General features: G+C 41.2%; 1 protein-coding gene across 2 annotated transcripts in view; it reads right to left on the bottom strand.

Annotated features, from left to right (window-relative positions):
- The window catches only part of LOC109903184 (feline leukemia virus subgroup C receptor-related protein 2-like), a 31,363-nt gene extending 9,702 nt beyond the window's left edge, over positions 1-21,661 (bottom strand). For both annotated transcript variants that reach the window (XM_020499828.2, XM_020499829.2), the window contains exons 1-5: positions 20,715-21,661; positions 8,775-8,916; positions 3,033-3,173; positions 1,846-1,913; positions 1,390-1,493 (exon numbers count right to left, since the gene is read on the bottom strand). In XM_020499828.2, the coding sequence (XP_020355417.1) occupies positions 1,390-1,493; positions 1,846-1,913; positions 3,033-3,173; positions 8,775-8,916; positions 20,715-21,311 (1,052 nt within the window). In that variant the 5' untranslated portion in view covers positions 21,312-21,661. The remainder of the gene's footprint in view (positions 1-1,389; positions 1,494-1,845; positions 1,914-3,032; positions 3,174-8,774; positions 8,917-20,714) is intronic.
- Positions 21,662-27,056: the final 5,395 nt, after the last annotated feature.

Below are 27,056 nucleotides of genomic sequence, written 5' to 3'. Positions count from 1 at the left end.
CTAGACGCCTGCCTTTGAATGAGAGCTTTAAAAGACATTCATGTAGAAAGTGACTCCTTTAGAGTGGCTAATGGGAGAAGCAAGAGCCCAGCCCATCCAAGGTCATATTTGGTTTACTGTTTTCATAGCCCGGAGCACAAGAGTGTAACACAACATTACTGATTGTTACCGTGTCAACCTATGCTATGGATAGTTTTTTTAATGAAGGATATGATTGAGATGTTAGATGTAGAGTAAGATTAAGTAGATACAGTGAATCTGGCTACTGTATGCACTAGTCTTTATCTGTACACAATAGTTATCTGTACGCAAGGCAAATCACATTTTAATCACTAATTAAAAAGGGCAAAGGTTCTCAAAGAGATGAGAAGTGGGACCTTAACAGCTCTTATCTTATTAACTGACTCATCAGCAGTTACTGGACCTCTTCCAACACAGAGCTTGACTGACTCTATCAGAGAGCGTGACGAAAAAGCTTGAGAGGATTATAAAGCCAATTACTGGGAATTTTCTGGTGTCATCAGACAAAAGATTAGCCAGTAGCCTTGTCAGCAGCCAGCTACAGCCGCACTATTACAATGCGTATGTGTCTAAGTTGGGGAATGTGTATGTAACCTTTTTTAGTTCATTGGTACTAAGGAAGGGCCACTGAGCCCTGGGCATAAGTGGTCGCTTAGGGCCACGCGGCCACTAGAGGGTCCGTAACCAAATCGTTTTAGTTTTTTTAGGAACTCAGTCAGGGTCTCTACTTACTGTTACTAGAATACACAAAGTGCAATTTCGAAATGTGGTTGTGCATCAGCAGTTTTTATCTTGTTATTTCAGTCACTCAATAGCCATTGCAGAGAAAATCATTTGATTAGCAAGTTTGTCTTGCCAGCTATCTAATAATCATGGCCTTATACCAGGGCACATGCCCAGGAGCCCTGTCCTCCAGGGGGCCCACATTGATTTTGTTCGTCACTCTCACTCAGATATAATTGTATCATGGCATAGGTCATGGCAAAATGGGTATAACTGCAGGAATTTAGCTGTTAAACAGACTATTTCTTGCTCCGCTCCATGGCAAAATGTGTAGAATTGCATGATATAAAAAAAAGGCATCATTTTCTTTCCGTCCATGTCAAAATGTATAGAATTTCATAAAACTTGTGTTAAAACTGTAACATTGGGGGGGGCACAAAAATGTTTTCCCAGTGAGGTGGCGTCCCCCCCAACCAAATCTCGCTTAGGGCCCAAAAGGGTAGGGTCGGACTTGCCATTCAGTGATCAAAGTCACACAAAAAAGCTATTGTATCTAGGAGCATAATGCTACATGCAATAACGTGTATTTTTAGTAAAGTATTGTGTACTCTCAAGTGTTCCTAAGTGTTCCTAAAAGTATCTTACTTGTAGGTTTTGGTCTTGTCCAACCAGATCCCACATATGAGGGACCCCACCATCCCCGCAATGACAATGGTGAGGCCAATTCTTCCAGCATTCACCTCTTCACCCTGTGGAGGTTAAAATTACTGAATTGGTCTTTCTGCAGTCAAATTGGACATCCTGACCCTCTCACGCCTTTCAGTTATCTTATCTGGGGTGAGCCTACTTGCTACTAGAACTTGATACTAGTTCTCTTATACCTGTCATCTTTTTCGGGGCTATAGAATTGTGTCTTTAGTCTAGAAAATACCCTTAATTATAGACTACACAGTTAAATGTTTTACTTATTGGGGAGGTAACATCTCAAGATCTTCTTTGAATACAGTAAGAGAGGATATAACTGAAGGACATGGCCACAGAGGGACTTATGCAGACTACAGTAGGTTGGTTTTGTTGTGATTAGATTCAGGTGAGACTTACTGGATAATGCTCAATAATCATCCGGTTCAGCAGTGTGGAAACAGCATAGAAACAACCGACATTCAGCCCTGCAGAAAACATAAGGAAACATGTTAGTTTTGTTTCTGCACTCTGAGACAGAGCTGTATTTTACAGGAGCTGTAGTCTGCAGAGGAGCAGGTCTTTATTTAGTCTGAGGCCTGCAGGGAAAGCAGGGGGATCCAGATGGGACGCTGTATTTGGGTTTCACTGGCCCTGTCCTAATGGAACCCATACCTGGCCCTTAGCCAGTCTACTACTACAAAGGAGAGAATATTTGACTTTCACATAAATGGTGGTGTGTCACTCAATATTTAATTGGTTTGGACAGCTTTTCCCTTAAGGTTTGTTATCTTGTTCCTGAAAATCCTTATTTGCCACATCAAAGGGTAAACAATGTTAATATGAAATAACATTTAAAAAAGTAAAACGTCATATTTCCAAACAGCTAAAGGGCATGACATATGTAATAGTTCAACTCTAGTATTTATTTCATTGTTTTCTTGAGAAGGCACAGCCAAGGCAGACAATAATTCAGTGAAAATGTAATCAGGCTAAGCTGACCCGAGGCAATACTTTTATGGACTAGTAACCCTACCATTGCAAATATTCAATAAGTTAACAATTAACTACAAGGACTGTGACCTTTCAACCCTAAGAATCTGACAATAAACCTAAAATCCTCAAAAATACCATTTGATGTACAAATATGTACAGTGTGCTGGATACAAAAACATAATGAGAGATATATTCACATCTCTAAGCACAAACTGAAACCTATTGATCTGGCTTTAAGACCCTAACAGATGTTTTCTTCAGATGGTTATACTCTGATGTTGTGTACATGTTTTCAATCACCTGTCACTGTGATGATGCAACAGCATCCACGTTGTTCATATTTACATTTGTGAGTTCACCTTACTTGAACTCATTCAGGGGACACACAGTAGAGACTGCAAGATAATGCACAGTGTACTTCGAATAGGGGCGATTCTGCTGTGAGGCCATGTGTGTGTGTGTTTATGAGATGAGGTCTGGGGCATCACCAATACAACAAGCTTTGATCTGGCCAGCCGTATGTAACTTCTGTTTTCTCAAATAATAGGAGTACATACATGCTGGTAGAAATGGGTGTGGTTTGAGAGTGATTAAGGGTGAATACGACCCACCATAGCTGATGACGAGGAGCATGAAGGGTAGGTTACGCAGCAGTCTCAGGATAGAGGCCACGTAGGAGTACTCTTCTGGAGGGATGCTCCTGGCCTGGACCTGAGCCAGGGTGGGAGGGATTTCCGGCTTCTCTTGGAACACTGTTGAACACAGAAACAGAACCGGTATTAATAATAATGTGATAATGCTGATATACTGTAGAGTAGAAGTTTGTATGCAATTCCCGTAACACTGGACCATTCATTCCTATACAGATATTTGACAAACACCAATCATAGACACACCTAAATGTGTGTTCTCAACATACATTATCTAGACACACCCAACATATATTAGAAAAGGGTTGGATGTAGATTCTGAAGTTGCACATCTGTCAGAGCCCTTTAAAAGACCATGTTAAAATTGGATCCAACCACAAGCCAATCCTCCCCCTCGTTTCTCCTCCCAAGAAAAACTAGCAGCAGTCACTCAATTAAGCTGGTGATAGCAACAAATTAGTGAAAGGCCAATGGCCATCCCATGACTTCTAACATCCCTCCATCTGTGCTTCTATCAATCAACACAGACACCTGAGCTCAGTAGGAGTTAGGGCAGTCATATAGCTTTGGGGGACTATAGGACAGGAGGGGCCAAAGTTACATCCAGCTAGTTCAGTACAACGCAGCCAAGGCAACACACCAGGCCTATCGCTAAAAGAGCAAGAGAGAAAGAGAGAGAAAGAAAGATGCGTGTCTGAGAATTTGCCTGAAGAGATGAAATGCACCAGTAACTGTTTGCCCTATCAGGGCCCCCTCTCTTCCTCCATGCCCCTGGTGCGCAGTGAGTGAGTCAGTCAGTCAGTGATTCAACAATAGTCACGCTGGAGAGTCCAGCTCCAACGTTCAGTCTGAGAAGTGGAGGAGAGATCAGCTCACTGGGGTAGGAGTTCATAAAGTAGACCCACACACCAACTAGCTTCTACTCCACCTATCTGTACAGCTAACAGAGGGCTTCAATAGGCTTCAAATATCTTACAGCACCCAGCTAACAGAGGGCTTCAACAGGCTTCAAATATCTTACAGCACCGGGTTAACAGAGGGCTTCAATAGGCTTCAAATATCTTACAGCACCGGGTTAACAGAGGGCTTCAATAGGCTTCAAATATCTTACAGCACCGGGTTAACAGAGGGCTTCAATAGGCGTCAGATATCTTACAGCACCCAGCTAACAGAGGGCTTCAATAGGCGTCAGATATCTTACAGCACCCAGCTAACAGAGGGCTTCAATAGGCGTCAGATATCTTACAGCACCCAGCTAACAGAGGGCTTCAATAGGCTTCAAATATCTTACAGCACCCAGCTAACAGAGGGCTTCAACAGGCTTCAAATATCTTACAGCACCGGGTTAACAGAGGGCTTCAACAGGGCGTCAGATATCTTACAGCACCCAGCTAACAGAGGGCTTCAATAGGTATCAGATATCTTACAGCACCCAGCTAACAGAGGGCTTCAATAGGCGTCAGATATCTTACAGCACCCAGCTAACAGAGGGCTTCAATAGGCGTCAGATATCTTACAGCACCCAGCTAACAGAGGGCTTCAATAGGCGTCAGATATCTTACAGCACCCAGCTAACAGAGGGCTTCAATAGGCGTCAGATATCTTACAGCACCCAGCTAACAGAGGGCTTCAATAGGCGTCAGATATCTTACAGCACCCAGCTAACAGAGGGCTTCAATAGGCGTCAGATATCTCACAGCACCCAGCTAACAGAGGGCTTCAATAGGCGTCAGATACTGCATCTTACAGCATCCAGCTAACAGAGGGCTTCAATAGGCGTTAAATAACTTACAGCACCCAGCTAACAGAGGGCTTCAATAGGCGTCAGATATCTTACAGCACCCAGCTAACAGAGGGCTTCAATAGGCGTCAGATATCTTACAGCACCCAGCTAACAGAGGGCTTCAATAGGCATCAGATACTGCATCTTACAGCACCCAGCTAACAGAGGGCTTCAATAGGCGTCAGATATCTTACAGCATCCAGCTAACAGAGGGCTTCAATAGGTATCAGATATCTTACAGCACCCAGCTAACAGAGGGCTTCAATAGGCGTCAGATATCTTACAGCACCCAGCTAACAGAGGGCTTCAATAGGTATCAGATATCTTACAGCACCCAGCTAACAGAGGGCTTCAATAGGCGTCAGATATCTTACAGCACCCAGCTAACAGAGGGCTTCAATAGGCGTCAGATATCTTACAGCACCCAGCTAACAGAGGGCTTCAATAGGCGTCAGATATCTTACAGCACCCAGCTAACAGAGGGCTTCAATAGGCGTCAGATATCTCACAGCACCCAGCTAACAGAGGGCTTCAATAGGCGTCAGATACTGCATCTTACAGCAACCAGCTAACAGAGGGCTTCAATAGGCGTTAAATAACTTACAGCACCCAGCTAACAGAGGGCTTCAATAGGCGTCAGATATCTTACAGCACCCAGCTAACAGAGGGCTTCAATAGGCGTCAGATATCTTACAGCACCCAGCTAACAGAGGGCTTCAATAGGCATCAGATACTACATCTTACAGCACCCAGCTAACAGAGGGCTTCAATAGGCGTCAGATATCTTACAGCATCCAGCTAACAGAGGGCTTCAATAGGCGTTAAATAACTTACAGCACCCAGCTAACAGAGGGCTTCAATAGGCGTCAGATATCTTACAGCACCCAGCTAACAGAGGGCTTCAATAGGTATCAGATATCTTACAGCACCCAGCTAACAGAGGGCTTCAATAGGTATCAGATATCTTACAGCACCCAGCTAACAGAGGGCTTCAATAGGAGTCAGATATCTTACAGCACCCAGCTAACAGAGGGCTTCAATAGGTATCAGATATCTTACAGCACTCAGCTAACAGAGGGCTTCAATAGGCGTCAGATATCTTACAGCACCCAGCTAACAGAGGGCTTCAATAGGCTTCAGATATCTTACAGCACTCAGCTAACAGAGGGCTTCAATAGGTATCAGATTGCTTACAGCATCCAGCTAACAGAGGGCTTCAATAGGCGTTAAATAACTTACAGCACTCAGCTAACAGAGGGCTTCAATAGGCGTCAGATATCTTACAGCACCCAGCTAACAGAGGGCTTTAATAGGCGTCAGATATCTTACAGCACCCAGCTAACAGAGGGCTTCAATAGGCATCAGATACTGCATCTTACAGCACCCAGCTAACAGAGGGCTTCAATAGGCGTCAGATATCTTACAGCACCCAGCTAACAGAGGGCTTCAATAGGCGTCAGTAATCTTACAGCATCCAGCTAACAGAGGGCTTCAATAGGTATCAGATATCTTACAGCACCCAGCTAACAGAGGGCTTCAATAGGTATCAGATATCTTACAGCACCCAGCTAACAGAGGGCTTCAATAGGTATCAGATATCTTACAGCACCCAGCTAACAGAGGGCTTCAATAGGCGTCAGATATCTTACAGCACCCAGCTAACAGAGGGCTTCAATAGGTATCAGATATCTTACAGCACTCAGCTAACAGAGGGCTTCAATAGGCGTCAGATATCTTACAGCACCCAGCTAACAGAGGGCTTCAATAGGCTTCAGATATCTTACAGCACTCAGCTAACAGAGGGCTTCAATAGGTATCAGATATCTTACAGCACCCAGCTAACAGAGGGCTTCAATAGGCGTCAGATATCTTACAGCACTCAGCTAACAGAGGGCTTCAATAGGCGTCAGATATCTTACAGCACCCAGCTAACAGAGGGCTTCAATAGGCGTCAGATATCTTACAGCACTCAGCTAACAGAGGGCTTCAATAGGCGTCAGATATCTTACAGCACCCAGCTAACAGAGGGCTTTAATAGGCGTCAGATACTGCATCTTACAGCACCCAGCTAACAGAGGGGTTCAATAGGTATCAGATACTGCATCTTACAGCATCCAGCTAACAGAGCGCTTCAATAGGTATCAGATACTGCATCTTACTGCATCCAGCTAACAGAGGGCTTCAATAGGCGTCAGATATCTTACAGCACCCAGCTAACAGAGGGCTTCAATAGGCGTCACATATCTTACAGCACCCAGCTAACAGAGGTGTTCAATAGGTATCAGCTACTGCATCTTACAGCACCCAGCTAACAGAGGGGTTCAATAGGTATCAGATACTGCATCTTACAGCACCCAGCTAACAGAGGGGTTCAATAGGTATCAGATACTGCATCTTACAGCATCCAGCTAACAGAGGGCTTCAATAGGCGTCAGATATCTTACAGCACCCAGCTAACAGAGGGCTTCAATAGGTATCAGATATCTTACAGCACTCAGCTAACAGAGGGCTTCAATAGGTATCAGATATCTTACATCACCCAGCTAACAGAGGGCTTCAATAGGCGTCAGATATCTTACAGCACCCAGCTAACAGAGGGCTTCAATAGGCGTCAGATATCTTACAGCACTCAGCTAACAGAGGGGTTCAATAGGTATCAGATACTGCATCTTACATCATCCAGCTAACAGAGGGGTTCAATAGGTATCAGATACTGTAGATACCGTACCAAGAGAGGCATAGGTTGTCTCTGAATTTACTTGGAAGATTATCTGGTTTACTGATCCAGAACTAGAGGGCTACAGGCTGTAAACATGCTTATGTTTTCCCACAGAGCAGTCTGGGGAGATAGAAAGGGCCTTGTCTTATCCTGTGTTCAGTTTGATCAATTCGTTAAGTCGCTACTCAATACTGTCTGCTGACACTGGAGGAGAGTTTCATTTCACAATAGTCAAGAAAAGATCAATAATGTCAGGTCAGGCAGTGAATCCCCGTTCTTCATCTAAGGCTAGGTTCCATGTCTAAGCTTGCCCAATGTGCCTCTTTCAACAAAACATGGGAAGCCCCAAAACAGAAGTGGGATGACCTGGTTTGTGTGATGAAATAAAAAATACCTTAAAAAGGCAGTTCAGCGGTTTTAACTGAGGGTAATTGCAGAAGTCATGAACACTGGACAAACATAGGTTACTGAAGTCCATGTGACTCATGTGAATACCTCTCTATCTATCCTACCATGTCATCACTCTGAGAAAGTGTCAGTCATTAAACAGAGTCTAGGGTGGCAAAGGAATCACTCTATACTAGACCTCTCAACTTCCCTACTCCGTTTTAATATCACAACTAAAGAGATCTCGGTCAATTACAGCGATCGCAGCCCTGCCACAGCGAGTGAGTGAAGAGACGTTAGGTGGTCTGTTCAGAGCACATCTCAACACACACTAATCCCTGAGACTGCTGACCTATCCACCAACCCTGCCAGGAGAACATGACAGCCAGGGACAAATAGATATCCAGGACAGGAGACTACAAAACCAATGGTAAGCCCCAGAGATGCAATGGTGCAATGTAATTGTATTCCAACTGCCAAAGCAGAGCTATGTGTCCCCGTTGAAATAATCTTACAATGAAGCAAGTCGGAAACCAAATCTCTTCGGCACAAGGTTATGAACTGAGGCTCTATTTGTCCTCTACCAAGAGTTAACTATGAGTTGTTGTGACATCGACAATGTTAGGGGATAGGTCATTCTGGCCCCTCATATTGGCATTATAATGAATTCAACACCTCAAGGCTCATAATGACTGAAAGAGTTATACGTTATAATTGGGATGAGTTTAGGAAGGAGTGACTCTACTGGCCAACTCTATGTGTTAGCCACAGGATGTACTGTGCATAAGACTGGCCATTTTCCCTCGGGACTTACTGAAGACCACGAGGATGAAGATCACGGTGGCCACTCCAGCAGTGATGTAGAACATGATGCTGATGTGGTATGCCAGCTCATCTATATTGTCAACATTTGGCACGAGGATGGGTGGCACCAGGAAGCCAATGGCAATGCCCAACTGTGAGTGAGGGAGACAAAAATAGATGATCATTCAATGACTCCTCCCCTCACACCTACAGACATATGAAACAAAGCTTGGAAAAAGGGATCATAACCAAGGCACAATATGATTTATTTGAGGCATAAAAGAAAACACATATGACATATTTAAGATAACATCCAGTGCTTCCCTGCTATGCATATCAAAAAAATAAATACACACTAAAATGTTAAGGTGTTTAAACAGTTCTACAGTTTATGGAAGAAATTATGCGTAGTTGGCCTTGACCTCTTTCCATATTATTCTATCATTGTGCTATCTACCTACAATGCATATACACTTGAAGTCGGAAGTTTACATACACCTTAGCCAAATACATTTAAACTCAGTTTTTCACAATTCCTGACATTTAATCCTAGTAAAAATTCCGTCTTAGGTCAGTTAGGATCACCCCTTTTATTTTAATGTGAAATGTCAATAATAGTATGATTTATTTCATCTTTTGTTTCTTTCATCATATTCCTAGTGGGTCAGAAGTTAACATACACTCAATTAGTACTTGGTAGCATTGCCTTTAAATTGTTTAACTTGGGTCAAATGTTTCGGGTAGCCTTCCACAAGCTTCCCACAATAAGTTGGGTGAAAATTGGCCTATTCCTCCTGACAAAGCATTTCGCTACACTCGCATTAACATCTGCTAACCATGTGTATGTGACAAATAAAATTTGATTTGATTTGATTTTAAGTGAGTCAGGTTTGTAGGCCTCCTTGCTTGCACACACTTTTTCAGTTCTGCCCACAAATTTTCTATTTGATTGAGGTCAGGGCTTTGTGATGGCCACTCCAATACCTTGACTTTGTTGTCCTTAAGTCATTTTGCCACAACTTTGGAAGTATTCCTGGGGCGGCAGGGTAGCCTAGTGGTTAGAGTGTTGGACTAGTAACCGCAAGGTTGAAAGTTCAAATCCCCAAGGAACAAATCTGTTGTTCTGCCCCTGAACAGGCAGTTAACCCACTTTTTCAGTTCTGCACGCAAATTTTCTATAGGATTGAAGTCAGGGCTTTGTGATGGCCTTCATCGAAAATAAGAATTTGTTCTTAACTTGCCTAGTTAAATAAAGGTAAAATAAGTAAATGCTTGGGGTCATTGTCCATTTGGAAGACCCATTTGTGACCAAGCTTTAACTTCCTGACTGATGTTGCTTCAATATATATAATTTTACTCCCTCATGATGCCATCTATTTTGTGAAGTGCACTAGTCCCTCCTGCAGCAAAGCACCCCCACAACATGATGCTGCAGTGGCTTCTTCCTTGCTGAGCGGCCTTTCAGGTTATGTCGATATAGGACTCGTTTTACTGTGGATATAGATACTTCTGTACCTGTTTCCTCCAGCATCTTCACAATGTCCTTTGCTGTTGTTCTGGGATTGATTTGCACTTTTCGCACCAAAGTATCGCACCAAAGTACGTTCATCTCTAGAAGACAGAACACGTCTCCTTCCTGAGCGGTATGACGGCTGCCTGGGCCCACAGTGTTTATACTTGCGTACTATTGTTGGTACAGATGAACGTGGTACCTTCATCAATTACTTGTTTATTATTTAACCCCCTGTTCTACATGTTGTATTTGTGAGTGATTGTTTGTTGTATTGTGGTCCATATTGAGTGGCCGTGTATATTACGTGCTATGTTTGAAGTTTTGAGTAAAGTATTTTATTACTTCATATCTGCTGTCCTGCGCCTGACTCATCTCACCAGCTACACACAGACTCCTTTACAGTAGGCCTTGAAATACATCCACAAGTACACCTCCAATTGACTCAGAAGCTTCTAAAGCCATGACATCATTTTCTGGAATTTTCCAAGCTGTTTAAAGGCACAGTCAACTTAGTGTATGAACCCTTGTTATGCATGTTATTGAAATCAAAATACTACTCATATTACAGAGCGAGCGGTAAAGCTTCATATGACTCCAACTTTTGCTTTGTAACACCTACAGATGAAACATTATGAAGTCTTAAAGGAGGCTTCGGTAAAGCTATAATGTCACAAATATTCCAACTTCAATCAATTCTTTCTCAATAACTATAAGATACAAATGTCAAATACAAATCACTAATACCCCCCCTGCCACATGCTAAAGTCACACTCAAGCTCTTATGTCAGGGACTTGGACTTAAACAACAGTGGAGATGATGCAAACTTATATTTACGTTCTTGACCATGTGAGACTCATAGTACGCTACGCATAGACTAGACCTTCTATGTTTTTACTGTTCTACATCAGGCACTGACAAACTTTTTCACTGCCCCCCCACGCACACGTCTATTTCTATAGGCACAAGCACTGTTCATGACACAAACTGTTCACGCCGCTCTTGTTGGTGGAGAGAATTTTCCAGGCTTAAAGCTTATTTACTGCAATTCTACACCTTTTGTCACAGGGTGCAAAGAGGATTTTGCCATTTTAAAGCACATTTTCTTGCAATTCTATACATTTTGCCATGTGATATTTGAATGGAAAAAATACAACAATATCCATTGGCAAAAAAAAACTAAATAATAACACATTGGCTGACATGGACTAGTTGATCTGGATATTTCTGACCAGTTATAAATAGCTCTCTATGGTATACAATGACTAACATGACAAGAGGAACTGTTGATGCACTGCCCAATTTTGAAATTGCACATTGTGCATTATACTATTACAACTTTCAAGAGTAAGTTTAAAGTTCCTTGAAAAGGAAGTGGGAACCACTGTACTGCATGATCTGCCCAGCCAGCTCACCAGTGTTGAATGAACATACACAATCCAAATATTCTACAATAGACCTTAAGAAAAGATGCACCTGCTCCTCATATGACCTTCTTGTGATATCCAGCAGGTAGGGCAGAGTACCCTGCACATGGACTCGGTACCGGTACTCCTTGTATATAGCCTTGTTATTTTGTAGTGTTACTATTTGTTTTTACATTTTTTAACTCTGCATTGTTGGGAAAGGGCTTGTAAGTAAGCATTTCACATTAAAGTTGTCAGTAGCTTCTGAAGTGTGGAAACACTTTGTTGCATTTATGAATTTTTTGTTGCGATTGCTGCGTGCTACTTGTTGCTCTGCATGTGCTTACTGATCATAGTAATATTTATTAATTTATACATTTTTTACCCCTTTTTCTCCCCATTTTCGTGATATCCAGTTGGTAGTTACAGTCTTATCTAATCGCTGCAACTCCCATACTGATTCAGGAAAGGCAAAGGTCTAGAGCCATGTGTCCTCTGAAACACAACCCTGCCAAGACGCACTGCTTCTTGACACACTGCTTGATTAACCAGGACGCCAGCCACACCAATGTGCCGGAGGAAACACCGTCCAACTGGCGACCGTGTCAGTGCACAGCCCGCGGCAGTCGCTAGAGCGCGATGGGACAAGGACATCCCGGCCGGCCTAACCCTCCCCTAACCCGGACGACGCTGGGCCAATTGTGCGCCGCCTCATGAGTCTCCCAGTCTCGGCCTGCTGCGACACAACCCAGGATAAAACCCGGACCTGTAGTGATGCCTCTAGCACTGCAATGACAGTGACTTAGACCGCTGCGCCACTCGGGAGGCACTCACTGCTCATTGTTTATCTGTATTGTTATTGTAATTGTTTTAATAACCTGCCCAGGCACTGCGATTGAAGATTAGCCAGCCGACTAAAACCAGCACTTTTACTGAAAAGTTTATTCATGTGCACTGTCCCTGTAAAATAAACTCAAAGTCTACACCTGTTATATTTGGCGCATGTGACAATTTTTTTAATTTGATTTCAGTTATTGGGCATAGCCTCAGTGTTCATGGCATAAATAGGGTCTTCTAATGCCAGATCACATTACATCATCTGTCTTGAGCATTACCTCAACAGAGCATAAACTCAAACCTCAGCCAGTTTATTTTCAATCTTTGTTATTATCAGCCAATGACTCCGTGGTACCCTGACCTCAAATGGTAGAGCATGTACTGACAAAATTGGCTAATAATATGTATAATAAAGTTGACCATGAAACCTGGAAAACAAAAGCAGATCCAAACCCTGTTTTGTATTGGATGCTGCAGTGTGAGTGTCATTTCATGATCCAGTGAAAACATGATGCTAAAAGTTATGAGGTCAGGTCACTTGTGAAAATGTCACTAAATGTCCTTTCTTTTCAGGAATGGCCAGAGATATGGGCCTGAAGAGACTTTCATATGTCCAGTTTGGCAGCATGAGTAAAATGGTTGTGAACTTCTGTCACAGCACCTGCTAATGCAGAAAGAGAAACCCAGAGACCTCCACGCATCATGACAAAGTCATGTTTCAAAATAATGCAATGATTTGACCTCAGGTAAACAAATAGCCCCCATATACAATTCGATTTCTGAGAAGTTAATGTCATTAATATATTGTTCACGGGATGGGATCCTAATGTCTTTCACAGACCAGAAATGAGGATCCCCTCTGAACTGAATCATAGCACCAGTTAAAAATGTCTTAATTGCTGGGTTTTATAGATATTAAACAGACTGCCAGAGATGCCTAAACTAAGACACCATACAACCCTTGTGCGGCAATGTAGCAACACAATCCTCAACATAACACGGCACAAACAACACAATATACAGGACAAACATCCGTGTCAATTATTCATACCACAACGAACATTTAAATTAAATAAAAAAAGGATTAACTGAGAATTGGAAACTGTAATCAGACATTCAAAATGAACATTGTAAAGGGTAAACAGAAAATGTCATGGATGCCAAGTCTTCCCAAAATAATTTACCAATAAAAAATCTTTTAAAAAAAGTATATATTTTTTTTATCTTTCGCCTCTCTGTGTTTCATAAAGGTCCTTCAATTCACAAGAGGCTGAATGTATCTCACCGGGGAAAGCATTCGAGCAAACAAAACAGCGCCCCTCTGTCTCAGTATGTATAGCGTATCTATGATGATGTCTAGTCAAAAAGAGTATGACATTATTGCTGCCCGTAGCATTGAATACAAGGAAACCAGCAAGTATTTGGCCTCCCTTGATATATTTTTTTTATAATAGCCAATCAGCATTGAGTTAAACTGAATGAGCTCAGCTGTGATTTGAACCCTAACCCTAGCCAATTATTATAACAGTGATTCTGATCCAACCATAAATCCATAAATTGTTCCCCTGGCCTGAGAGGATGGAAGTTCAAAATGTAGCTAGAAGGAGTATGCTAATGTTAACTAGCTGCCTGGCGCATCGTTGCCCATGAGTTAGGCTAGCGAGGAAGCATTTTAGCCAGGTAGCCTAGGGATTCGAACCTGGTATTCTGTACACCAGAAAGACATCTTAGCCTGCTAAGCAAAAGCCTATAGGCAATTTATCTTGAGAAGCTAACTACATTTTTCTGGTCTCAGGCAAAGTTACTCATCACGTGTGTGTTCACCAAACCACTTCATCCTGGTTAGTTGTTTTCATGTTGAGTAACCTTGCCTGATACCTGAAGAGTTACATTGGCTATAGGCTTTGGTTTAGCGAACTAATGTGCTTTTCTGATGTGACACTTGTTCGAACCCTGTCATTCATATTTGTTCCGTGGCTCAAATGGGTTTTTATGAGGAAAAGGAGGTCCAAGGATGGGGAATTGTAACTGAGGTGGTTCAGTTACCACACATGATTGATGAGTAGGCCTAACCTTGCCTGAGACCTAAAGAGTTGTTTTGGCTCCCTGAGTCAATGCCTAGGCTTCAGCTTAGCAGCCCAATGCTTTTCTGAAGCACAGGAGAGTTAGCACCCTGTGTGTTGGTTACACAAGTCTAAAATCTATTTACAGAGAGCTCGACATGGCTAGGATGTACTACTACATGAGGTGTGGTGTTGCTCTCCTCGTTCAAGAAAATCTGGGTTGCTTAATATAAGCAATTTGAAATGATTTACTTTTGATGCTTAAGTATATTTTAGCAATTACATTTACCTTTGATACTGAAGTATATTTAAAACCAAATACTTTTAGACTTTTACTCAAGTAGTATTTTACTGGGTGACTCATTTTCTATTAAGGTATTTTTACTTTTAAGTTATTATGACAATTGGGTACTTTTTCCACTAATGGGATCAATCCAGTGGCCATTTTGCAAACTCCATATCATGTGTGCTACAGAAACCCTGCTAACCAAACAACAGTGCTAGATGAATGCACAGTTGAATTACAGGGTAACTACACTCAAAAATCTAAATTTAGTTGATTTTTCCCCAGACTTTGAAAGTGGTCTCCAGATGTGGTTTAAGCTTTGTTGTGGACTTAAAACATCCAAAATTGTTGTTGTTTTTATGAGAAAAGTGTGACTTTGAAAGTGAAAACCTGATGAAAAAAATGAAAAAATCAGAAACCTGTGTATTTTAAACTTAGTTGACAGCCTCATTTATCTATTTCAATAGTAGTTCTACTATTTGCCTACTTGCACAGTACAGCTTGGATTGGCCTGACTGTGAAAGACCAATATGAGATTGATCATTTTAAGTCATTCAGAGTGTATGTCAGAGTTTGTCATAGAATTCTTGACATGGGGCACCTTTCCTTCACCGGGAGGTCTGTTTGAGAAATTTTGGCCAAAATTTGAGTATGCCCACTTCTCCAGGCACCACTGCTATATAATGTAGCATATCATAAAACGACAAGTTGTGTTGTACTTATTGTGAGTTATATGTCTATTTGTGTACATTTTTCAACTAAACACAAGACACATCTTATGATTAGGTATATAGGACTGTAGGGCCAGACCCAGTCCATATTATTTTCAAGTCAAAAGAAAAGCTGTCTATAGCTCTCATGGGATTGAGCACAGTGGAAAATTGCAATGGTATACTGCCCCTTCAGTCTCTGCTATGTCCTATACAACTGCTGATCATAAACTTTTAATGGAAAAGGAGAAGGAACAACTTCACAGCAAGCTTGAAACCCGACCAACACCATCCTTTTTATGTAAACTACAAATGCATTCCAAATAGGCCATGTAAAGATTGTTCGTTAAAAAGTAAGCCTGCTATTAAGCTTATCCACATATGCAATAAAGGAAAGAAGAAAATGTTTAATTTCTGCTATTTGAAATATAGCTGAATATTAGGATAGATTTCAGTCTCAAAGTCAACAGTGAAGTGGCAACTCCGGGATGCTGGCCTTCTAGGCAGAGTTCCTCTATCCAGTATCTGTGTTCTTTTGCCCATCTTAATCTGTAAATTTTTACTGACCAGTCTGAGATATGTCTTTTTCTTTGCAGCTCTGCCTAGAAGGCCAGCATCCCAGAGTTGCCTCTTCACTGTTGACGTTGAGACTGGTGTTTCGCGGGTACTATTTTATGAATCTGCTAGTTGAGGACTTGCGAGGTGTCTGTTTCTCAAACTAGACACTCTAATGTACTTGTCCTCTTACTCAGTTGTGCACCGAGGCCTCCCACTCCTCTTTCTATTCTGGTGAGGGCCAGTTTGTGCTGTTCTGTGAAGGGAGTAGTACACAGCGTTGTACAAGATCTTAAGTTTCTTGGTAATTTCTCGCATGGAATAGCCTTCATTTCTCAGAACAAGAATAGACTGACGAGTTTCAGAAGAAAGTTATTTGTTTCAGGCAATTTTTAAACTGTAATCGGACCCACAAATGCTGATGCACCAGATACTCAACTAGTCTAAAGAAGGCCAGTTTTATTTCTTATTTAATCAGAACTGTTTTCAGCTGTGCTAACATAATTGCAAAAGAGTTTTCTAGCAAGCCTTTTAAAATTATAAACTTGGATTAGCTAACACAACGTGCCATTGGAACACAGGAGTGATGGTTGCTGATAATGGGCCTCTGTACGCCTATGTAGATATTCCATTAAAAATCAGCCGTCTCCAGCTAAAATAGTAATTTACAACATTAACAATGTCTACATTGTATTTCTGATCAATTTGATGTTATTTTAATGGACAACAAAATGTGCTTATCTTTCAAAAACAAGGAAATTTCGAAGTGTCCCCAAACTTTTGAATGGTAGTGTATATATTTCTTTGCATAAGTATAATACAGGAAGGCACAATTTATAGTCCAATATTTACACATGTTTTTGGAAGGGGGGTTGGGGGCACGTATTACAATTGTACAGTGTTTAGCAATTATAATAAGAGTGTCATGACGCTGGCCTGGGGGTAGGTTTATGACAGTCATAAATACCCCCCCCCCCTCCCATTTTTCCTCTCTCTACCCTACTGATGTGTCTATTGAAAATACCTGGTACATAATGAATATGATGTCAGTTCGGTTGTCATCTGAGACATTCTCATCAATGATAGGATGACTTAAACACTACAGTGGAAAGTCTACACATTATAGTTATCAGATTCACATGGAATTGTTGTGCAATTTAAATGTTTGAATATGAAATTATTTGTGATGGGATGAAATGTGATTTTAGCTTCTAAAATGTGAGAATTGGGTTTTCATGAGTGAATTAGGCCCGACTCAGTGGCCCGCCCACGTGAAGAGACATTGGTTATAACCAATGAAACACGCCATCCTCTCCCTTCCTATATTAAGCGTTGACGTCAATATAACCTCTTGTTCCGAGGACGTGAGGACGACAGTTCATACATTAAAAAGGACTAACATGTCAACTACAGAACTAAGCCAACCTCAGCGTGAGCTTTGGTTGTGAATGGTATGAACTTTGAACTCTTATTCACTAAATAAGTGAGACATCCCAGCCGTTGAGTTAGCAACATCAGCTAAAAACGTGGGCTAGGAAAGGACAGACAGAGTATCCCGTCTACCACACAACGACGACACGACAACATTTCCCGTTCCCCACCAGAGACACTCTTCAAAGGACAAAGGACTCTGTTGGGCAACACGGCCATCCATCTACCACTAACCTATTGAAGCGCAGCTCAGAGTAAATATTTATTGCATTTTCCTTTTCCAAATGGGCGGTAATTTAGAATGCATAGGATATTGTATTTACGATATCACAGCTTCACACTTTGTTCTTCAGTCTTCCCGCTCTTTCACTCAAACCCAACCCACTTTCCTTTGTGTAACCAGCTGTCATATCTGTTCCGTCTGCTAGGGACATTTTCCTTTATGACATAATTTGTAGTCAAGGTATGATTCATTCTGTGTATATGTAATTCAGTGTGATTAGTTAGGTATTTAGTAAATAAATAATTAAACCCAATTTTGTATTGCTGATTCAACTTGTTAGCCAGGGTTCGTGAAGATAACCAAGAATTTACAACTTTCAGATGAGACTGAAATAAGGTGACGATTAATATTGACTGCTATTGATGTAAAATATTACTTGGTCTTTAAGAGATTATTTGGAAGATAACAGCTCTATAAATATTATTTCGTGGTGCCCCGATTTTCTAGTGAATTACATTTACATGATTAGCTCAATCAGGTAATATTAATTACGGAGAAAGTATTTTATAGAATAGAATGTCTTTTCACTTAATCCGACATAGCCAAAGATACAACAACAGTCTGGTAGCAGCAGTTGTGATGTGTGTTTAGCATGAATGTGTGGGTGTGCACTTGAGTGAGTGCATGTGTGCTAAATTGCGGAGAGGCTGTGCAGGTGGTCAATCCAGTTCAGGTTTTCAGCAGTCTGATGGCTTGTAGATAGAAACTGTCTCCGAGCCTGTTGGTATCAGAACTCATGGTCCGATGTCGTCTGCCCGACAGTAAGGGAGAGAACAGCTCATGGCTGGAGTGAGTGGGGTCCTTGATCACGCTGCTGGCCTTCCTCGGGCACCGTTTCGAATAGGTAGATGGGAGGGAGCACGGTGCCAGATATGTCCTGGAATGTCTTCACCACCCACTGGAGTGTATGAAGTGTCTAATTTTTGGTTTTATCAATAATAGGCTAGCCTATTCGTTTCATAAAATATTTTAGCGGATTTCCTCATAAATACATAAAGGATATTTAAAAGAGCAACAATTTAACCTACCTGTAGAAAAGTAGCTGCATTAATGCATTAAGTGTGTGATTAAGTGTAGCCTACTGTACAGCTGCATACACTGTACTGGCAGAAGATGGTGGAATTGTACCATGTCATTTCCCCTTACTTACCTCTATATTTTCATATTTTTAAGAGTTTTTCTTTGAATTCCATAAATTGCTGTAGTGACAGAATTCTCAAGAAACCTAGCCAATCGTGGAAGATGCATTGAGTTGTATTAGAAAACATAACAGAAATACTTCTGAAAATTTTTGTCCATCATTCAGCTATAGAGATGCTCAATGTTGTGTATTTGACAGTTATGGTGATGACATATTGAAATGTGCTGCAATTTTAGAAAAAGGTACACACAAAAATGTTGAAATGGTTTGACATGATGTCTTCTCATGGAGTTTCAAGATTTGTATGTTGCAATTTTCAGGTTAGCATTAGGGTATAACCTTTTATGTCAGTGTCTGTCTGAAACATTTTAAGCCTGAGAGCTGAATTGTTTTTAAAAAGTATACATATTCAAAGAGATCATCCATACAGAAAGGGCTACATCCCAAGGAGATGATTGGATAGGTAGGCAGATATGGGGTTGGAAAGATGTAGAGTTGAACTTGCAGGAGGAAAACTCCCCACCCTACTCAGCACATTACACACACATACACACACACACACACACACACACACCTCAAAAAATAAATATTTAATAGCACAAAGCTATACTGGTAACTAAGCTCAACAGCATGTTTAGTATATCATTGTTATCAACTCAAACACTTAACCATAGGGCTACTTTAGTCATAAAAGTAGGCTAAATCAGATATATTTTAAATCCATACAAAAGAGAGCTCTGAAAAGAGACAATCCAGCAAAGAGGCTCACAAAGAACAAAATGCCTGTGGTTGGTTGGAAAGCTACTTTATTGGAGCAGTGGATGTGAAGCTGCCTATGAAAATCATCTCAGATCAGTTTTTAGGACATGCTTGTCACTATGCATGTAACTCCCTATACGCCTGGATTATATATTAACCTCTAACAGATAATAATATGCAGCTCAAAAGGTATTATGAACATTCTTTCATAATCCCCAATAAATTGATTTGACTTTCAGCATTTGCCTCAGCATTGTAAGTCCCAAATGGCCTCCAGTTTAAGGTTTGACTTCAACGTAGTTGGATACTGAATACAGGCATATTGCAGTAGTGTAATTATACATATTACATATTGCATTTAGAAGTCAACTACCCAATCTATAATTTGATTAATTGGGTGTTTTGAGGGAGGAAATAAGACAAATCTCGCCCTAAGAGAGGTTGTAGATACTTTCAGTTCCAGATTGTGTTCACAGTGTCAGAACTTTATTAAAAGAGAATGCATGCTCAAGATGCTCTCAATGCTCAACAAAGCAAAATGACAGTAGCCTAGATCCATGTGTGAATGCATATGGATTGCTCTGGGCTAAATCATAACATGTTAACCACTTTCAATGTATGATCATTTGTCTAAACAACTTTTACATCTAAAATACCACAAAAAGTAAGGACACTCTCTTGATGGCCATTGGTCATACATGCCATACTGTAGGCCTATATGTCGTCTGAGCCAATGAACTATCCAGTTTAAGACATTGAGATGTTCTTATTCATTATTCATTCATCATCTAAGATGTCAAATAATAAGTTACTTCTCCTCTAAGACCGACCTTTTTCAAAAACACCACATTTATGTGCACTCTTTATTTTGATCAGTCAATCGATATGTTAGGCGAATTAGAAACTAAATCAATCGCAACTCTTTTTAACTTAATAGGGTACCTTTGCTTGAGGTGGGATAAACTCACCTGATTCCCAAAAACGCCGATGGAACAGGCGGTGGACACCTCTTCGGAACCAAACCAAACCGATGCCAGGCGGGAGGGCATCCCAAGGATGAAGACCTGGGATAGGGAACTTGCAAACTGTCCGAGCATCGTCACCCAAAATAAGTTTGACCTGACGCTGGCCACCTTGATCCATGTCCCAAGGCAATTAATTGCGGTGGCCATCAGTGCTATGAGCCGCAGTCCCTTTTTGTCCAAAAGCCAGGAGACAGGCCATATAAAAGGAATATAGGTCAACATATAGACCATTGACATCCAGTCAATGGTAAAAGAGTCCACATTGTAGAATTTCATAAAAATATTGTTGATTATTCCGTATTGGATCCATTGAAATGCGTTGCACAGGGAGTAACAGCTGAAAAGGAACACCATCACCCATCTCCTTTTGTATAAACGCGTGGTAGTTGAAGGCCTATTGTCCTGGTTCTCATTCGAGATGCTCGTACATTCAATTTGTTCCTCCATGTCCACGGATTTGGAAGGGTTCGTTTTCCTCAGATCCAGACCATTTTTCTCCTCTTTAATTGCTTTGTTATCAAAGTCAGGATTGTCGCCCATAATGACAACGTTTTTGGGTACCCTTGGGTACCTGCGCGCACTGTTAGTTTAGTCTACAGAAACTGCAATTTAAACACCTAGGTCTATGTATTATTCAAACTGAGCACGCAGTGTAGGCTAACGCGCAACACATCTAAACTTTTTAAATGTGCAACTAACGTCAAAATGCTCGGTGAGCAATATCTTCTAACTAGCTATTAAAAAGCAGACAACTGCAAGCCAAATAGTAAACCAGGGTATAATGTAGGCTAATGTTAAATATCATCTCTTATTATATAATGATACAAAGTTCCAAAACTTTAAATGGGGAATCACACATACAGCCTATGTTTCTCTTAACATAAGAATGTCCCGAATAGGTCGGTGATAGTGCTTTTGCTCCGAGAGAAATTCCAATCGGATTATTATAACACCACGTGATGTCCAAACTCTATCTCCACCCTGATGGAAGTTGAACCAATGACAAGGAAAACTTCCGCACACGACGTGACTGACAGAACAAATTATAATGAGCATTTAATGACCCATATTGCTTCTTACAAACATATTTCTTGCTAAATGTGACAATGAATTAATAAACAAACATTGTACACAAATACAGTGGCGTCATTAGGCCTGGGCTTGAAGGGCTTCAGCCCAGATGTTTTTGATCAAGCCCTGAACCTTTTGGTGGTAAAAAAAAACACACACACATCACCTGTCCTATGCAGTATAAAATAAAACGTTTTACCGACTAATTTTACCAGTGGACCGCTCATGTCCCTTGACCCTTCCCCCACCCCTACAGCACCGGTTAGATGTCAATGTCATCACTCAGCAAAATGTCTGTCACTCAGTCAGTCTGCAGCATAGCACAGAGCAATTATGGATATTCAAAATGTATTCCAAAGGAGTGGCAAAAAGACGAGCAGGTTGAGGTGCAGAGGCAGCAGAGTTAGCCACAGGTTTGTGCAGGGTTGGTGGTAGCTCACAAGCTAGTCTCCCTCAGCATAAGGGTTGGCTAATGAAAATAAGCTAGCGTTAGTAGTCAGCATCCTTAAGCTATTGGCTGTCAGTCAGAGTTAATGAACAGTATATTTAGTGAATGGGCAAGCTAAGGATATTGATACAAGCAGTGGTGACTTGTCATTCAGGGTAGGTTGGGCAGAGCCCCACATTTTTTGCAAAAACAGGCTTGCCTGTTTGGCATGTTATTTTGTCATTAATACGTGTCACATACCAGTTTGCAAACAATGTAAAAATAATATATATCATTGAGTTAATAAAGGCACATACAAACATGGTCTCTTTTTTTCTTGAGTAATGCATGTCTTTCAGCCTAGCTCAGTGCTTTCTGTTGTGGCCGGGCAAGCCAGCAGAAAATATGAAGCGTTGCGTCGTGATTGGCTCAGTGTTCTGTCACTCAATAACCTGTTTTAGAGAAATGTAATCATCAAATATTGTAAGAGCTTTCATTGTCTGCTTATATGCCCACTTTGTTTAGCCTACAGTTCTAACTTGGTGTACAGGGAGAACACTGTAACAATGGCCCATGTTCTGAAATATGTTGCTGTACATTTCAAAAGTGCTAAACAAATAGTTATATTGACGAACATTACGTCCGTCCTAGCTCACTCATTGTCTTAATCAAAATTACGGATTGCCTCTTAGCCAATTGTCATCCCCTTATGACATAGTTTGTACATCTCAATTGTCAGTAGAAACCACATTTGTTTAAGCAAGTCAGCTATATCAGCTATATTTTTTTAAAACACAGTAAATGAGGCTGAATGAGCTGTTTTGCTGCCAGACAAGGCTCTACTGATAGCCAGGTGTAGCAGTGGTAAGATGTTGGGACTGCTGTTGGGACTCTGCTGTTGGGACAGGCCCTAACAGTTTTTGGGCACCATTTGTCACCGTTGTAGTGCAATTCATGTATTGTTTAGTGTTGTGTTGTGTAGTGGCTTTGGTGGCATGCATTCCATTTATTTATTTATTTTTCTAAAATTGCCACTGGATATAAGTCATGATATTAGGAAATAGGTTTATTTCCAGGAAGTGTATTTGATGGGTTTAGTTTATGTAGCTAGTTTGGATGGCTATCCACATCGGTAGCTACTGGCTGGCTAGCTTGTTAAGACCGAAGAGATGAGAGAATATTTTTCTGACTTGAAGCACATATCTTCTGACAGTGACATAGTGCCGACCTGTGGACTGAAGCTGAACTTTACTACAACATTATATTTAACCCTGTTCAAAATTAGCAATGTTGAGGTAGAACTGACAAAATGAAATGAATCATAGAGGTCTTATAATCTATTCCATTCGACAGGTAAACATGCTTAGCTTATGTCTGTTATTTCCATACAGGCTATCTTTTTTATTTTATTTGATTTAACCTTTATTTAACTAGGCAAGTCAGTTAAAAACAAATTCTTATTTACAATGACGGCCTAGGAACAGTGGGTTAACTGCCTTGTTAGGGGCAGAACGACTGATTTATAGCTATCTCACAACTATTTGGTTAAAAAAAACTGCCCATTAATCACTTGGTGAATTTATTTTATTGAGCTTTTATTTTTATTACTCTTTTTATTCACTTAGCTACTTACTTTTTCTATTGTTGTTGCATTGTCAACAGGTACATGCTAGTAAGCATTTCATTGCATTGTGTACTCCATATACAGTGCATTCAGAAAACATTCAGACCCCTTCCCTTTTTCCACATTTTTCCTCATCAATCTACACACAATGCCCATAATGACAAAGCGAAAACAGTTTTTCAGAAAAGTTTGCAAATGTAATAAGTATTTAGACCCTTTCTACTCCTGTTTCCATTGATCATCCATAAAATGTATCTACAACTTGATTGGAGTAAATTCAATTGATTGGACATGATTTGGAAAGGCACACACCTGTCTATATAAGGTTCCACAGTTCACAGTGCATGTCAGAGAAAAAACCAAGCCATATGGTCGAAGGAATTGTCCATAGAGCTCCGAGACATTGTGTCGAGGCACACATCTGGGGAAGGGTAAAATAAAATGTCTGCAGTATTGAAGGTCCCCAAGAACATAATGGCCTTCATCATTCTTAAATGGAAGAAGTTTGGAACCACCAAGACTCTTCCTAGGGCTGGCCGCCCGGCCAAACTGAAAAATCGGGGGATGAGGTCCTTGGTCAGGGAGGTGACCAAGAACGCGATGTTAACTCTGACAGAGCTCCAGAGTTCCTCTGTGGAGATGGGAGAACCTTCCAGAAGGACAACCATCTCTGCAGCACTCCACCAACCAGGCCTTTATGGTAGAGTGGCCAGACGGAAGCCACTCTTAGTAAAAGGCACATGACAGCCTGCTAGGAGTTTGCCAAAAGGCACCTAAAGACTCTCAGACCATGAGAAACAAGATTCTCTGGATGAAACCAAGATTGTACTCTTTGGCCTGAATGCCAGCGTCAAGTCTGGAGGAAACCTGACACCATCCCTATGGTGAAGCATGGTGGTGGCAGCATCATGCTGTGGGGATGTTTTTCAGCGGCAGGGACTGGGAGACTAGTCAGGATTGCCAAAAGGCAAGGATTAGTAGTAATGGCGTCAGAGGGGATGGCTGCCATTTTAAGGGCTCCTAACCAACTGTGCTATTTTGTTAGTTTTTTTTTGCATCGTTTGTGACTTATTTTGTACATAATGTTACTGCTACCGTCGCGCATGACCGAAAAGAGCTTCTGGACATCAGAACAGCGATTACTCACCTCAAACTAGACAAAGATTTGAGAGTCCAAAGCAAAGGATATACTGCTTTCTCGAGACCAGGCCCAAATCCCTGTCATTCACATGAAGAAAAGATGGAGAAAAAGGGGAAGGAGATCGGGTTGTGTTGCGTCGTGAGAATTCAGAGAAGAGTGAGTAAACCTCCACTACCATCTGTACTATTGGCCAATGTGCAATCATTGGATAATACTATCCTATCATCGGGACATTAAAAACTGTAATATCTTATGTTTCACTGAGTCGTGGCTGAACGACGACACGGATAATACTGAGCTGGCTGGGTTTTCCGTGCATCGGCAGGACAGAGCATCTGGTAAGACGAGGGGCGGGAGTGTGTGTCTATTTGTCAATAATCGCTGGTGCTCGATGTCTAATATTAACTCTTGAATCTAGCCATCCCGGATCCAGGATCGTGAATACAGCCTCAAGCTCATTACCATAACGCAACGTTAACTATTCATGAAAATCGCAAATGAAATGAAATTAATATGCTAGCTCTCAAGCTTAGCCTTTTGTTAACAACACTGTCATCTTAGATTTTCAAAATATGCTTCTCAACCATAGCAAAACAAGCATTTGTGTAACAGCTAGCGCAGCTAGTGTAGCATTTAGCATTAGCATCAGCAGGCAACATTTTCACAAAAAACTGAAAATCATTCAAATAAAATCATTACCTTTGAAGAACTTCAGATGTTTTCAATGAGGAGACTCTCAGTTAGATAGCAAATGCTCAGTTTTTCCTGAAAGATTATTTGTTTAGGAGAAATTGCTCCGTTTGGTGCGTCACGTTGGGCTACCAAAAAAAATAAAAAATTCAGTCTTCAAAACGCCAAACTTTTTTTCCAAATTAACTCCATAATATCGACTGAAACATGGTAAACGTTGTTTAGAATTAATCCTCAAGGTGTTTTTGACATATCTCTTCATGATATATCGTTTGTTGAAAGCCTCATCTCTCCTCTCAATCACTGGATGACTGCGTGCAGCTTGTAGATTACGCACCAATTTAGACAAAGGACACCGGGCAGACCCCTGGTAAATGTAGTCTCTTATGGCCAATCTTCCAATGATATGCCTACAAATACGTCACAATGCTGCAGACACCTTGGAGAAACGATAGAAAGGGCAGGCTCCTTCCCGGCGCATTCACAGCCATATAAGGAGACAATGGAAAACAGAGCTTCAAAAATTCTGCCCATTTCCTGGTTGAAGTTTCATCTTGGTTTCGCCTGTAGCATGAGTTCTGTGGCACTCACAGATAATATCTTTGCAGTTTTGGAAACCTTAGAGTGTTTTCTTTCCAAAGCTGCCAATTATATGCATAGTCGAGCATCTTTTCGTGACAAAATATTGCTCTTAAAACGGGCACGTTTTTTATCCATAAATTAAAAGAGCGCCCCCTATATCCAAGAAGTCTTGAGGTATTGCTCGTCTGAGGTAGAGTACCTTATGATAAGCTGTAGACCACACTATCTACTAAGAGACTTCTCATCTATATTATTCATAGCTGTCTATTTACCACCACAAACAGATGCTGGCACTAAGACCACACTCAATGAGCAGTATAAGGCCATTGGCAAACAAGAAAATGCTCATCCAGAAGCAGAGCTCCTATTGGCCATGGATTTTAATACAGGCAAACAAATCCGTTTTACCTGATTTCTACCAGCATGCCACGTGTAACCAGAGGAAAATAAACTCTAGACCACCTTTACTCCACACAAAGAGACAAATACAATGCTCTCCCTCACCCTCCATTTGGCAAATCTGACCATAATTCTATCCTCCTGATTCTTGCTTACAAGCAAAAATTGGTCAGATGATGCAGATGCTACGCTACATGACTGTTTTGCAAGCACAGACTGGAATATGTTCTGGGATTCATCCAATGCCATTGAGGAGTATACCACCTCACTCACCGGCTTCATCAATAAGTGCATCGACAAAGCCGTCACCACGGTGATCGTACATACATATCCCAACCAGAAGCCATGGAT

The sequence above is a fragment of the Oncorhynchus kisutch genome, linkage group LG14, assembly GCF_002021735.2.
Source record: "Oncorhynchus kisutch isolate 150728-3 linkage group LG14, Okis_V2, whole genome shotgun sequence".
Taxonomy (NCBI): Eukaryota; Metazoa; Chordata; class Actinopteri; order Salmoniformes; family Salmonidae; genus Oncorhynchus; species Oncorhynchus kisutch.
This window is presented reverse-complemented; position numbering and strand designations above follow the sequence as displayed.